Genomic DNA, 14,437 nt, shown 5'->3' on the forward strand with positions numbered 1-14,437 from the left:
TTTTCATTTGAATTTGTTTTAAAAATATCAATAAATTTAAAAGCTTCTTTTTAATATGATTGATAAAACATTTTTGAGTAAAATGTCCCATTAACATGGCAGATAGCACCTATGGTTGCCCATGTTTTAAAAAAATAATAATATGAGTGTGTGACTGAAGTGGCCGGGGAAAACCAGGTAACTTATGTGTGCTATAGTTTTTGTGGGACTAAAAATTTGTGTTTTATGAAGTTCTGGTGCACTGCATGAGCAAACATGGTGATCACAACTCAATAGAGCTGACTTGAGGGAAGAACACAGACGGTGATACTTTGAACACACCCTTTTCTATGGCTCATTCATAACGTTATCTGTACTAAAGAATCTCCAATTAGGTGATAATTATCTTGTGTGTGTTTTATTTAAAAAATAAATGCGTGTTCCTTTTTATTTCACAGGCAAAGATTCAAAGTCTGAATCAGGCAATTCATCTCTAGTGTCTTTAGTACCAGAAGAGAAAGTTTCCTTTGGACTCTATGCACTTTCAGTATCTTCACTTACAGTGGCGAGAATCAGAAAAGTTTATAACAAGCTAGATAGCAAAGCCATTGCAAAACAGGTATGTTGTTTAAAGAGGACACAAAATAAAATGTAATAGTTGCAAAGCCATTATTTTCTTTATGTATTTTATTTGCTTAGTCTTTTACTGCATAGTCCAGTAAAAAATAACACTTTTTATTTTATAGTGTAGTGCCCCACCTCACCTTTCCCCCTCCTTGATCACCTTTTCCATAGCATAGGGTCCCCCTACAGAATTATGTGCCATATTGTATGGCCCCAGCCCTCCTACCACCCACAATCACCACCCACCAGCTGCAGTCTCTGCTGTCTAAGCTGACAGCGGGGCTGCAAGTGTTGTCAGAATGTAGGATGTAGGTACTACGTCAGCACAGTAGGCTGGGCTAAGTACTATGTGACGTAGTACCTACGTCCACTTGATGCAAGGGGTTAATATCCTGGAACAATGGATATATTTAAAATGATCATTTGTTATAATATATAATAAAATAAAAAGTTACTTGAAGCAATGCTGTATGCTAAGTCACTTGGGAATTCATGTCTATCAATGTCACGGGCCAGGGGGAACGCTCCTTGTCTTCCCCTCTGGACGCCCATGGTTTGGACTTTATTTCACTGGCTATTACCTCATAATAATCATTTTGTGTGTTGCAACATACCTTGGCTGTTCACACATTTGGTTTTGTGCATGCTTGCCTTTTATGACATTGGTATGCAATTCAATTTAAAAAAAAAAAAAATCACACTTTTAAACTATGAAACATATGCGCAGTTTAAAGGATTACTTTCTGTTATAATTTTTAAGCTAAACAACTAACATATTCAAGTTAATAAACATTAATTAAAACCTACTGACCTATATTTTCTCCAAAACGAAGTTTCATAATGTTCTAAAAGTTATATCTTTTATTCGCCGATGATGTCACGTTATCCTGCCCACTATTTTCAGCACTGCATGTTCAAAATACTTAAACCAATAACTTTGTGTTTAAAGCGCCATTTTGAAACCTAGGTATTGTAAACGGATTGGTACAGAGCAAAGGATACCCACGGAGTGGGTTTGGAAAACAATTAAATTTGCAGACAAGATTTCTGATATACGGTAGAGATATGTTAATGAAATGCTATTGATAAAAAGCGTATTTGGGGTAGTTAGTTAGTAACAGACATAGAAAATATTTACTTACAGTGGCCCTTTAAATACTGATATCAGAATTTTCATTTATGATGGAATGGCTTAGAAAACAACGCCAAAAACCACCCAAGTTTTTATTAATGTTCTGAATTAAAAATTTGAATGTAAATGTTGATTGATTGGAATGAAGCGGTGTCATTGAATATTTAATACTAAAATCCAGTTATGATGTAGGCAGCACCTGCTTGTCAATGAGAAATAAAACACACTGCTGTTCCAAGTCTTTACAGAAGCCTGACAATAAATTAGCATATTTGTCATTTGTGACGTCTCCCTGAACGCACCATATTTGCTGTTTTTCAGTGGTCAAACTTCACCCATTTCCTTATTTGGAGGAGTCAGTCAAGATTAGAAAAGTATTTTAAGTATTTTTTTCTTAAATTGAATATTCCATTCTACACGACAAAATGAACCATTTTTTTAAAAAGAAACTTTTTTGCAATACATTAAAAATCAATGGGATGTTTGTTTAACGTCTAACTTTTACTTTCACGTGTTTTATTTTTATTCAAATATTGTGTAAAATGTTAAACATCCCAATTTACTTCTGTTATCAAAGTTTCTTCACTTTCTTGTTATCCTTTGTTTAAAAACAGGAAAGTAAAGTCAGGAGCGTGCACGCATCTGCAGCACAATATGGCAGCAATTTTGCAACAATGTTATACATTATCAAGAGCACTAGACTATTTCCTGCCATGTAGTGTTCCAGGCATGTGCACGCTACCTATCTAGATATCTCTTCAACAAAGAATAGCATGGGAACAAAGCAAATTTGCTAACAGTAGTAAATTGGGTTTTTATTTTTAAATTGTATGCTCTGTCTGAATCGTAAAAGAAAATGTTTGGGTTTCACCTCCCTTTAAAGATGTTTTTATCATTGTAATTTCTTTGTTTTTTCTTGTCCTAATAGTTGGCTATATCGTCACATGAAAATGCGACTCCGGTGAAGCTGCTGCATAACTCTGCTGGGCACTTAAATGGACCTGCGCGGACAATAGGCGCTGCACTCATTGGTTATTTAGGTAAACTTAACAATGCAAATGCAACAAAATGATGTAGTAGGGATTTATACAATTCTTTTTTTTTTTTTAGTTTCTTTATCATATCTTTTCTGTGTAGCTTCAAAATTATAATTTCAATTGGCTTTTGAGATACAGTTTTGTTGTTTCACAATCACGAACATATTTTTTATAATAGAAAAAAAAAATTTAGGCTTAAAAAATCAGCTAGACAATCAGAATTCATCATTGTTTTAAAAATAGACTTGATGTTATTACATGATGATACATATAGATGTTTTTATTTAGGGGTGAGAACGTTTGTCCCAAAGCCAGTAGCTACCACTTTACAATATATCGGAGGTGCGGCCGCCATACTTGGCCTTGTTGCCATGGCGTCTGATGTTGAAGGATTGTACGCAGCTGTCAAAGCACTCGTGTGTGTAGTAAAGAGCAACCCACTCGCCAGCAAAGAGATGGAAAGAATTAAAGGCTACCAGGTATGCAAATAAAAAATGAAGTCCAAATTATAGAGTCGGAATTCATTTTGTTAAAGTCCCATTTTTATCCAGGTCTCTGCTGCCCTATACCATAAATATTTTCTAATAAAAGTCCAAAATAATTTTTTTTTTTTTTTTTTAGTCATAATTTTTTATTGAGGTTTTTATATTTAACAGCATAACATGACAAAAAGTTATAGATGTCCTCTTACATCTATACATCCATAGGTACATACCCATGGTGTTGCACAAAATGAACATATTCCTCAGTTCAACAATTAAATCATATTAGAAATGAAACCTCATTTTGTAATTTTATAAACTATAGATTACTGCTAGTAAACAGTGTATTTTCGCTCTGTAAATTCAACATTTAAACGATCTGAGCTGTAATATCTGTTCACTAATGCTGAAGCTTACATTCCATTATATATGTCTAGAAGTAAACAGTTTGTTTGTTTGAGAGAGACACTTTAGTGATCAATTATGAAATGTTTGTTAATCAACAGCGGGCAAAAAGCCGCTAAAAATAATCCCAGTTAATCTGGGAAATTAAGGATCATAGTATATATGAAGGTAAGCCTGTGAACTGAAAAGTTAGAAAGAATACTGGCAAAGCCATGAAAGTCAACACAAGAGAATTGGTTACGGAGGCCTGAGTACTATGGCACATAGGGAAGTGTGGTGAACACTCTATAGTTCTCCACTCTGACCCGTGGTATCCCCCTTAATAAAACTGAAGGTTATTTGTTGGTGTGGGGTTGATTATAGCATTCTCAGGTTATATTTGTGAAATTCTAAGAATGGAAGCTCTAGTGATTAGAGGTACCTTGGTAGGCGAACATTTTAATAAAACCGACCTCAACCAAATTCTCTGTATAAAGGGCATTAATCCTAATGTTACCTCTACTCTTTGACAAATTACTCATAGGAGTACTCTTTGACCTCTGATATGTGCGGGACCCTCACTCAATCGTGTATCAATGTACAATATAGAATCAGATTAAGTCCCCCATCCGGCCGCTGATATTCGTACCAACCCGACACTACCATAAAGTAAAAGAAGAGTGTAAAACGCCAGTGAAAACTCTCTAATTATGTTAGCATATGTTATAGGAAGGTAGTATCCAACCCTACTAGAGAATCCAGAGTGAGTGGTTCAATCAAAGAAAAAGCTAAGTAGGTATTTGTTGTTGCATCTTATATCATATAGAGCTAGCATACACAGAGGTAATAAGGTTTATAGGAGTCATATGTCCTGTGAAACTGTAGAGCAGCACAATGAATAAACATATATGATGACATTAGCAATATCTATATTATTATGTTAAACCTATTGGGTACTATAAAAGCATGCAAGATCTGGGATATATAGAGGTCTGACCAAAACCGCCATCTAGCAAGATGACATGACACCATTTTTATTTTTTTTTAATTCAACTGTTTTTATGCGGTTTTCAAAATAAACAAGTGTACAGAAAATACAATTACATTTGCAATCTTCTTTAAGGCAAAACAGAACAGCAGTGGTGACACAAAATATTAATGAAAGACAACCTATGATCAAGCTAAGTACTTCAGGACATGACACCATTTTTTAAAGCAAATGTTACCAAAAAAGCACAACCACTCGTGTGCAAGCTGAATGAGGAATTTGTTCCTATTAAAGGAAAAGTCCGGTGTGCCTCTCCGTCTACCAGCCTTTTGATTTCCTGTATGTGCGGGTAGTGTCAGTTTAGCCTGCGGATCCGCCACCTGGTCGTTACTTGCAGTATACCTCTGTGTAGATGCGTCGTGGGAAAAGTAATGTTCTTCCAAGCGACTCCATTGCCAATGTGTACAGTCAAATGCGAGCTCTCTCCATGCTGCATTCTCTACAACAGCATCTGTGCACGTACATGTAGAGCGGGTCAGTGTACTCTTGTATGAGATTTCTTTAAGATCACTAGTATTTCTGATTTCCTCATTCACAAGCTTCGTGGTAGTGGAAAACGAATCGCCATCTGTGGCGTGGTGCTCATATGCAGGGACGCGAAAACATTCAGTGATGTGTTGGGACAACTGAATAAAATGTTCATCCATTGAAGCACTAAGATCCTTCAGCAAAAGTTGTAGAGTGACTTCCATGTCTTATTAGGCTTAGTTAGCAAGATATAAAAAGTCTGGATTACCCGGTTTCCCAGGGTAGAGTATAAGAAGTGTGAAGGCCACCATTAGAATTCTAACAGCTCCAGTCAAATCACCAATTATTTGAAGCAGATTTGGTGTCATTCGATAGAGTAGGTAGTGATCTGATCAAATATGTTATTTGCCAACATAGATGCTAAAGCCGTCCATTGATAATCGATAGATTTTCAAAAATTCTTCTTCAGCTTCTGAAAATGCAGCCTATCATGGCCACTGTATGGACACGCCCTCCCATAAAATGTAATTTTAAAGGGACAGTCTACTGTAGAATTTGTATTGTTTAAAAAGATAGAATATCCCTTTATTACCAATTCCCCAGTTTGTTATAACCAACATGATTATATTAATATACTTTTTACATCTATCATCATCTTGTATCTAAGCCTCAGCAGACTTCCCCCTTGTTTCAGTTCTTTAGACAGACTTGCATTTTAGCCAATCAGTGCTGACTCATAAATAACTCCACGGGAGTGATAACTTTATCTATATGGCACACATGAACTAGCACCGTCTAGCTGTAAAAACTGTCAAAATGCACTGAAACAAGATGCGGCCTTAAAGTGCTTAGAGATTAGCGCATTAACCTACCTAGGGTTAGCTTTCAACAAAGAATTCCAAGAGAACAAAGCAAATTTGATGATAAAAGTAAATAGAAAACTTGTTTAAAATTGAATGCCCTATCTGAATCATGAAAGTTTAATTTTACCTAGAATGTCCCTTTACGATTGATCTGCACAATGTGGGGCAAGTCTAACTGTGACGAACCAAGGTTATCCAACCCTGCGCCAGTCACTTATTTGGCACAGAAAGGGTTTTCAGCCCCCTTTTCTGTCACCTATAGGTCACAATCTAGCCACACCAGGCAAGCTTGTGATTCAGTTTAGTGGGTGCAAGAGTTAATTCGCACTCCCTTAATCTGTACTAGACGTAAGAGAAATGCCCAACACTCCCTTTTAATGCCACCCACAATAAACTATCAATCCTATAGCTCAAATACTGCCACCACTTAAAATTTATTAAAAGGAAAATCCTAAGGAAAAACCCAGACTTTACACATTAACTCTAGAAATACAATTTAGCAGAAAATAACCTAAATTATACAGTTCTAATATTCCAGTCTCTTTCAGTAACGTGGTTCAATTATTAGACAAAGGCCAAACTTAATAAAGGAATTATTTATTATGCCAAAAATATTATGCACAATGCATTATTAATAAAAGTTGTTACAAATAAAATTACACACGCAAACAGTGTTTTAAAATAAAAAGGAGAAAAACAGAATTGAATACTTTCCTAGTCTTCAAGATCTGCGCCAGGGGAATGGCAGAAGAAGATGGCTCCTTACTCTGTACAGCAGCTCCCCTTGTAAGAATGACAATCTTATTGTTAAAAAATAAGATTCTTAAACCTACTTTTCAGAGATCAGGTTGCTTAACCACACCCTCCTGGGCGGGCTAAGAAACCCCCTTGTCTTTATGACCTTCAATAGACTAATTTCTTGCCTGAAATTATACAATCCAGTATAATTTCTGCTAGGTAAGAAATTTATATATTTACATATCTAGAACCTTTTAGTTTTATTGGGAGAATCGGTTTGATATCAAATATGCCATAGGTTGTCATATTTACCTTCCTTTAGGTTATAACAGTTTTAACCCACATATGTACATAATATACCAATGTCCTGTCAGTGACCTGGTCAGTTTTTGTAATGAAGGGCCTGTTTTGCATCAGGCATTCTATTGACAGCTTAAGCCATAAACTTTATCCTGTGTATCTCTGTGACTAAGAGCTTCAGTGATTTTATGACTCAATGCATACACACTAACATTTGGTGGCTATTTAGGGGGTTCTGGCACTTCAAAGAAAATACAAACACAATTCTTCTTGAAAACAAATAACTGTTTTGAGTGCAAGCTACACAAAGTTAACTCCTTAGCAGCTGAATCCTGAGATATTTGTGACACTAACTTTATAAAAATAATTATATTTTTAACTTTTATGTTTATTAGTTTAATGCTGCTTCAGTTTTAGTGAGAGAATTCATATTCCTCTTTTCTCCCTCTCACTCCTCTCAGTGGGCCTGATTATCTAAAGATCTCAGTAGTACTATCAAGCTCCTGCTTGAATTCTCAAAAGGCAGTTTATATTGGTGGCTGCATTTAGCAAACCAATAAGCAAGCATAACCCAGGTTCTGAACCAAAAATGGGCCGGCTCTTAAGCTTTACTTTCCTGCTTTTTAAATAAAGATAGCAAGAGAACAAAGATACATTGATAATAGGAGTAAATTTGAAAGTTGCTTAAACTTGCACGCTCTATCTGAATCATTAAAGAAAAAAATTGGGTTTAGTGTCCCTTTAAACAATTTTATTGGTCCTGCACCAAATGTTTCTAAATTTTCTTTATTTATAGAATTGAGTGGATCAAACAGACTTTTAATATGCAGCTAAACAAAGAACCTTATTTTAATGTGTTTAAATATATATTTTTTGAATAAAAACTTATTTAAAGCTATTTACTTTTTATTTGTAAACTAATAGGAAGCTTAAAGGGACACTGAACCCAATTTTTTTCTTTCGTGATTCAGATAGAGCATGCAATTTTAAGCAATTTTCTAATTTACACCTATTATCAATTTTTCTTCGTTCTCTTGCTATCTTTATTTGAAAATGAAGGCATCTAAGCTTTTTTATTAGTTCAGACTCTGGACAGCACTTTTTTAATGGTGCATGAATTTATCCACCAATTAGCAAGAACAACCAAGGTTGTTCACCGAAAATGGGCCGGCATCTAAACTTACATTCTTGCATTTCAAATAAAGATACCAAGAGAATGAAGAAAATTTGATAATAAGAGTAAATTAGAAAGTTGCTTAAAATGTCATGCTCTATCTGAATCACAAAATAAAAAATTTGGGTTTAGTGTCCCTTTAATAGCTGATAAGCAGATCTCCCACATCTCTACTGATGTACATTGACACACCTCACATACATTTTTACCGGAATGCCCCTTTAATGTAAATGTACACAGATGAATTACATATTTGAATAGAAACATATTTACAATATACATGTATTGGAAAAATGCTTCTAGTAAAAGTTATCAATGTTTTAGTGTTAGAATTTTTTTGTGCATGTAAAGCATAGCTAGATATTCTCAGTGCACCAGCATTTTAAATACTGCAGCTGCTCAGAGCGGCAGTGGGGCTTGTATCATGTCAGCATTGAACAAATTTAGTCATTACCATATGGTACAAACACCTTAGGCTCTCTGAGCAAGTGCTGTGTTTAAAATGCTGGTGCACGGTGCATACTTAAATACACTTCTGAAACAATTATAGCTTTTATGAGAAGTATTTTTGCTCATACATGTATATTATAAAAATGCTTCTATTCAAAACTGAAATAAATCCATGTGGATTCCAATTTTGTCTGGAATTTCCTTTTAAGATTAACATATTTTTGAGATTTGTATCATTTTAGAATGTTGAGGGCCATGTATTAATTTATTTAGCATTAAAGGAACAGTAAATACCTTACGATTTTTATATATGTTTAGTTATGTGCAATGAAGCAACTTGATTGGAAATTGCGCAAGTTCTAATTCTTAAAATGCACCCTGCTGACTTCTAAAGGCTAACTCTGCTACATATTTGTCCCTAATTATCTTTAACAGATAACAACTGTAAAACAATTTGCTTAATACTAACTTTATGACCATGACTAGCCTTGTTGTCTCCAGATTGGCCCCTCCAAACAAGGGAAATGATGTGTGGAGTTTGGCTATTAAAAAAATTATTGCAGTAAAAAGGATGTTAATTTGTTTTAAAAACTGTAACACTTGGCCGATATGTTATTCTATAGCAACATAACAGTAATGTTGTGTAATTACAAGGTGTTTCTTGTCCCTTTAATTTGAAATATTTCTGTCTAAGTTTCTTACAACAAAAATCCATACTCCTTTATATTTAATCCCAACCCATACGATGATATATATATTCAATATTTCTCTAATTCCCCTCGGAACAGAAACCTAATGACATAATGTATGCAAGTTGTAAGATAATCAAATATACTGGGCTAAGAGGACAATTGATTTTATTTTATAAATTCCATCTATAGTGCTGTAAACTAAATTGATGCATCAGTCTGAACCTCTACGGTGGACACCAGAGCAAAAATAAATATAAATTATTTAATAGCCTAAATTTTTTTTCATCAAAAAAGTGCTTGAACTGCATCATATGTTAAGACATATGCCCTAGGCTGCAAGAATACATCATTCTGTGACAGGCGTTCAAAAGGCATTGCCTGCCAAAATGGAAAAAAATACATTTATCAACATTTGAGATGCAGCTGTCACTGCTAAGAGTTTGAAAGGGGTAAACTGCGGCATTCTGGGTTAATAATGTTTGACCCGAGTTCTTTCTGTTTATAGAGTCTGAGTATTTCTCTCACATGCTGTTTTTTATATACTTGCCTGTGGAGTAATATAGTTTACTTCCTCTTCTATTACAAATATACATTAATCTGATTACTTTTATTTGGGATCAGCACTAAAGAGTTTTCAAATAATTCATCCAAAATCCCAGTATTTTACACACTATAATGAACTATAGATATCATTTTTTTTTATAATAACCGTGTTTTGTTAATGTTTACTCCGTAACATACGAAAAAGCAAAATATATGAATACAACCAAGAATAAGATGCTGAAAGTGATCTATTTATATGTCTATATATACACACACAATGTGTGTATGTAGGTAGATGGTATATTACCTAAATGTTTCATTGACTATATACCTCATTTCAGTGTTTGTTTCATATTTTTGTCAGCTGTTAGCAATGTTGCTAAAGAAAAAGCGGGGTCTCCTGAACAGCCATATTCTGCACTTGACCTTTTCATTGGTTGGAACTGTTGACAGTGGACATGAAACATCCATTATACCCAACTCTACAGCTTTCCAGGACCTGCTTTGTGACTTTGAGGTATGAGATTGGTGGATGTAGCGTAAACATATCCTGCTAAAAACTATACTTGGTTTGAGCCACCTGCTTGTTTCCTAATGCAGTTTGCCATTGCTGCATAATATCAAAAGACATCAAAAGTCTGGAGTATAGTTTAGGGGAACATAATGGAATACAGGGCTCTATTTGCACCTCAAATGAAATATATAGTTATGTATCCATTCCTTTACTTATTTTTAGCCCAGTGATTTGAACAGTAATATGTACATGCTATGGCCAGCTCACAAATATATACCACCTAAGAGGGGCCTATAAATTCATCAGTAAAGATTCTGATTGGCTGTACTGGTCACCCTAACTCTTAATGGAAGATGGTAGGGGTTGTATTGTAAAGTTTTTATGTGACACCATAGTTGACCTCTGAGAGTTGGCATCCATTGTCTATTGAAAACTCCAACCTAAGTAGGAGATAACCGAGAATAATTCAGCATTTTTATTATTAAAAAATAAATCAATGAAACTATAAACACCTAAACATCATGTCCATGTACATAATTTAAAGCATAGCTTATACATTAATATGTTTAAGGAGAAATTATATTATTTATTTTGTCACTATTATCGATTTTATCTGTGTTCCACTTATTCTCTCGATTTATTCAGTTTTACTGGACCTGTCATCAGTAGGTCACACGGCATTAAATATTTTGCAGAGACAATAATTTTACATGAAAAAAATATAATTCAAAACAGACGGCAAAATTCTTTAACGGGCCGTTATAGTCAAATATTTGTCAGATCTTGTCATTTTAGCACTACCAACCTATGTTATTAACGCTGCAAAGGTAAAGTACTGCTCATGAGCCCCAGAGAACTGCTGGTCCCAAATGGAAAAACCAGTGAGCCAATCAGCAGTGGCAATTGCACAACTGGGCTGCTCCACTGCCACTGCTGATTGGCTCACCAGCCATGTATTGTTGCACTATAATGGCCCTTTAACTTTCTTTATATTGTTTTTCACCATTCTATAGCGTTCTCTTAAAAGAAGACTTTAATTTCATTTAGATACATTGTAGGCCTGAATATCATCTACTCTTGATTTGCCATGTGATGTGTGTTCTAGGTCTGGCTTCACGCTCCATATGAACTGCACCTTTCCCTCTTTGAACATTTTATTGAGCTTCTAACAGAATCAAGGTAGGATTGCAAACAAAATAACATTGTAATGATCAACATATAATTTGTGTATTTATAAGGGACACTGAACCCAAATGTTTTCTTTTGTGATTCAGATAGATCATGCAATTTTAAGCAACTTTCTAATTTACTTCCATTAGCAAATGTTCTTCATTCTCTTGGTATCTTTATTTGAAAAGCAAGAATGTAAGTTTAGCTGCCAGCCCAGTTTTGTTGAACAACCTGGGTTGTTCTTGCTGATTGGTGGATACATTCATCCACCACTTAACATGTGCTGTCCAGGGTTCTGGATTTCTTTTTCAAATAAAGATAGCAAGAGAACGAAAAAAAATGATAATAGGAGTAAATTAGAAAGTTGCTTAAAATTGCATGTTCTATCTCAATCACGGAAGAAAATTCAGATAGTGTTAAAAAAAACAAAAAAAAACTTTCCAATTTATTTATTTGATCAAATTTGCTATGTTCTCTTAGTATGCTTTGTTGAAAGGATACGTAATGTGCACGTGTCTGAAACACTAAGGGGTAGATTTGCAAGAATACTTTTAACAGTGTTATAAATTTGTAAGAACATTTGATGACAGTAGTGTTTTTACAACCTGCTGCCATACTGTGCACACTACCTACCTAGGTATGCTCCTCAATGAAGAGCACCATGAGAACAAAACAAATTTGCTAATAGTAGTAGATTGGAAACTTTTAAAATTGTACGCTGTGTCTAAATCATGAAAACATTTTTTGGGTCCCTTTTTATATTTTATTGATTAAGATAGAGCATGCAATTTAAAAAAAGAAAGAGACTTTAAGTTTGTAATCAAATTTGCTTTGTTCTCTAGTTGTTCTTTATTGAAAAGTAAACCTAGGTAGGCTCAGGAAGGTAGCGTTCTAAAACAACATTGCAACAATGTTTTTAGCTATGTTATTGTTGCAGACACTGCAGCCATCGAGGGCCAAAGTCCTACCTACGTTTACTCATCACTAAAGGATACCAAGAGAATGAAGCAAATTTTATAGTAAAAGTTAAAGTATCGTTTTTCATATGCATTATAGAATTTGTAGAGCATTTTGTCTCTTTTACAGACTTAGTTTGTGTTTATTGCCTTTTTGTATTTGTTGTAGCGAGGCTGCAAAGAACGCCAAACTTATGAGGGAATTTCAGCTGATCCCAAAGCTCCTACTGACCTTGCGGGATATGTCTCTATCTCAGCCGACTATTGCTGCTATCAGTAATGTGTTAAGCTTCCTACTGCAGAGTTTCCCAAATCCGAATGACCTTCTGAGGTAAATATGCTCTTGTTTTTGTTACTTTCACATTCAGAAATAAAGTGCATCAGAGAATGCGTAGTGTTATTTGGAATAGAATCTCAACAGCTGCATTTGTTCAGTAGATGACTTCAGATTTTTTTTCCCCTATAAAGGTTCGGTCAATTCATCTCTTCAACATTACCTACGTTTGCTGTGTGTGAGAAGTTTGTAGTCATGGAAGTAAATAATGACGAAAAACTTGAGCCAGGTGCGTATTAGTTCTGTTTTTTTGCAGTGTGAGAAAAGGAAATGAGCATTGTAAAGAAAAATACCTGCATTGTTAAAGGGACAGTCAACGCCAACATTTTTATTGTTTAAAAAGATAGATAATCCCTTTATTACCCATTTCTCCAACATAGGTGTGTCCGGTCCACGGCGTCATCCTTACTTGTGGGATATTCTCTTCCCCAACAGGAAATGGCAAAGAGCCCAGCAAAGCTGGTCACATGATCCCTCCTAGGCTCCGCCTACCCCAGTCATTCTCTTTGCCGTTGTACAGGCAACATCTCCACGGAGATGGCTTAGAGTTTTTTAGTGTTTAACTGTAGTTTTTCATTATTCAATCAAGAGTTTGTTATTTTCAAATAGTGCTGGTACGTACTATTTACTCAGAAACAGAAAAGAGATGAAGAATTCTGTTTGTATGAGGAAAATGATTTTAGCAACCGTAACTAAAATCCATGGCTGTTCCACACAGGACTGTTGAGAGCAATTAACTTCAGTTGGGGGAACAGTGTGCAGTCTCTTACTGCTTGAGGTATGACACATTCTAACAAGACGATGTAATGCTGGAAGCTGTCATTTTCCCTATGGGATCCGGTAAGCCATGTTTATTACGATTGTAAATAAGGGCTTCACAAGGGCTTATTTAAACTGTAGACTTTTTCTGGGCTAAATCGATTGATTATTAACACATATTTAGCCTTGAGGAATCATTTTATATGGGTATTTTGATATAATAATATCGGCAGGCACTGTTTTAGACACCTTATTCTTTAGGGGCTTTCCCAAAGCATAGGCAGAGTCTCATTTTCGCGCCGGTGTTGCGCACTTGTTTTTGAGAGGCATGGCATGCAGTCGCATGTGAGAGGAGCTCTGATACTTATAAAAGACTTCTGAAGGCGTCATTTGGTATCGTATTCCCCTTTGGGTTTGGTTGGGTCTCAGCAAAGCAGATACCAGGGACTGTAAAGGGGTTTAAAGCTTAAAACGGCTCCGGTTCCGTTATTTTAAGGGTTAAAGCTTCCAAAATTGGTGTGCAATATTTTCAAAGCTTTAAGACGCTGTGGTGAAAATTTGGTGAATTTTGAACAATTCCTTAATGTTTTTTCGCAATTGCAGTAATAAAGTGTGTTCAGTTTAAAATTTAAAGTGACAGTAACGGTTTTATTTTAAAACGTTTTTTGTACTTTCTGTTCAAGTTTATGCCTGTTTAACATGTCTGAACTACCAGATAGACTGTGTTCTGAATGTGGGGAAGCCAGAATTCCTATTCATTTAAATAAATGTGATTTATGTGATAATGACA

General features: G+C 35.1%; 1 protein-coding gene across 5 annotated transcripts in view; it reads left to right on the forward strand.

The window, feature by feature from the left end:
- Positions 1–14,437, forward strand: part of WDFY3 (WD repeat and FYVE domain containing 3) — an 840,855-nt gene that overhangs the window by 562,094 nt on the left and 264,324 nt on the right. For all 5 annotated transcript variants that reach the window (XM_053703393.1, XM_053703396.1, XM_053703395.1 and 2 more), the window contains 7 exons: positions 438–598; positions 2,664–2,775; positions 3,061–3,251; positions 10,279–10,431; positions 11,534–11,607; positions 12,724–12,885; positions 13,023–13,117. In XM_053703393.1, the coding sequence (XP_053559368.1) occupies positions 438–598; positions 2,664–2,775; positions 3,061–3,251; positions 10,279–10,431; positions 11,534–11,607; positions 12,724–12,885; positions 13,023–13,117 (948 nt within the window). The remainder of the gene's footprint in view (positions 1–437; positions 599–2,663; positions 2,776–3,060; positions 3,252–10,278; positions 10,432–11,533; positions 11,608–12,723; positions 12,886–13,022; positions 13,118–14,437) is intronic.

Source organism: Bombina bombina, chromosome 2 (assembly GCF_027579735.1).
Source record: "Bombina bombina isolate aBomBom1 chromosome 2, aBomBom1.pri, whole genome shotgun sequence".
Classification (NCBI taxonomy): Eukaryota; Metazoa; Chordata; class Amphibia; order Anura; family Bombinatoridae; genus Bombina; species Bombina bombina.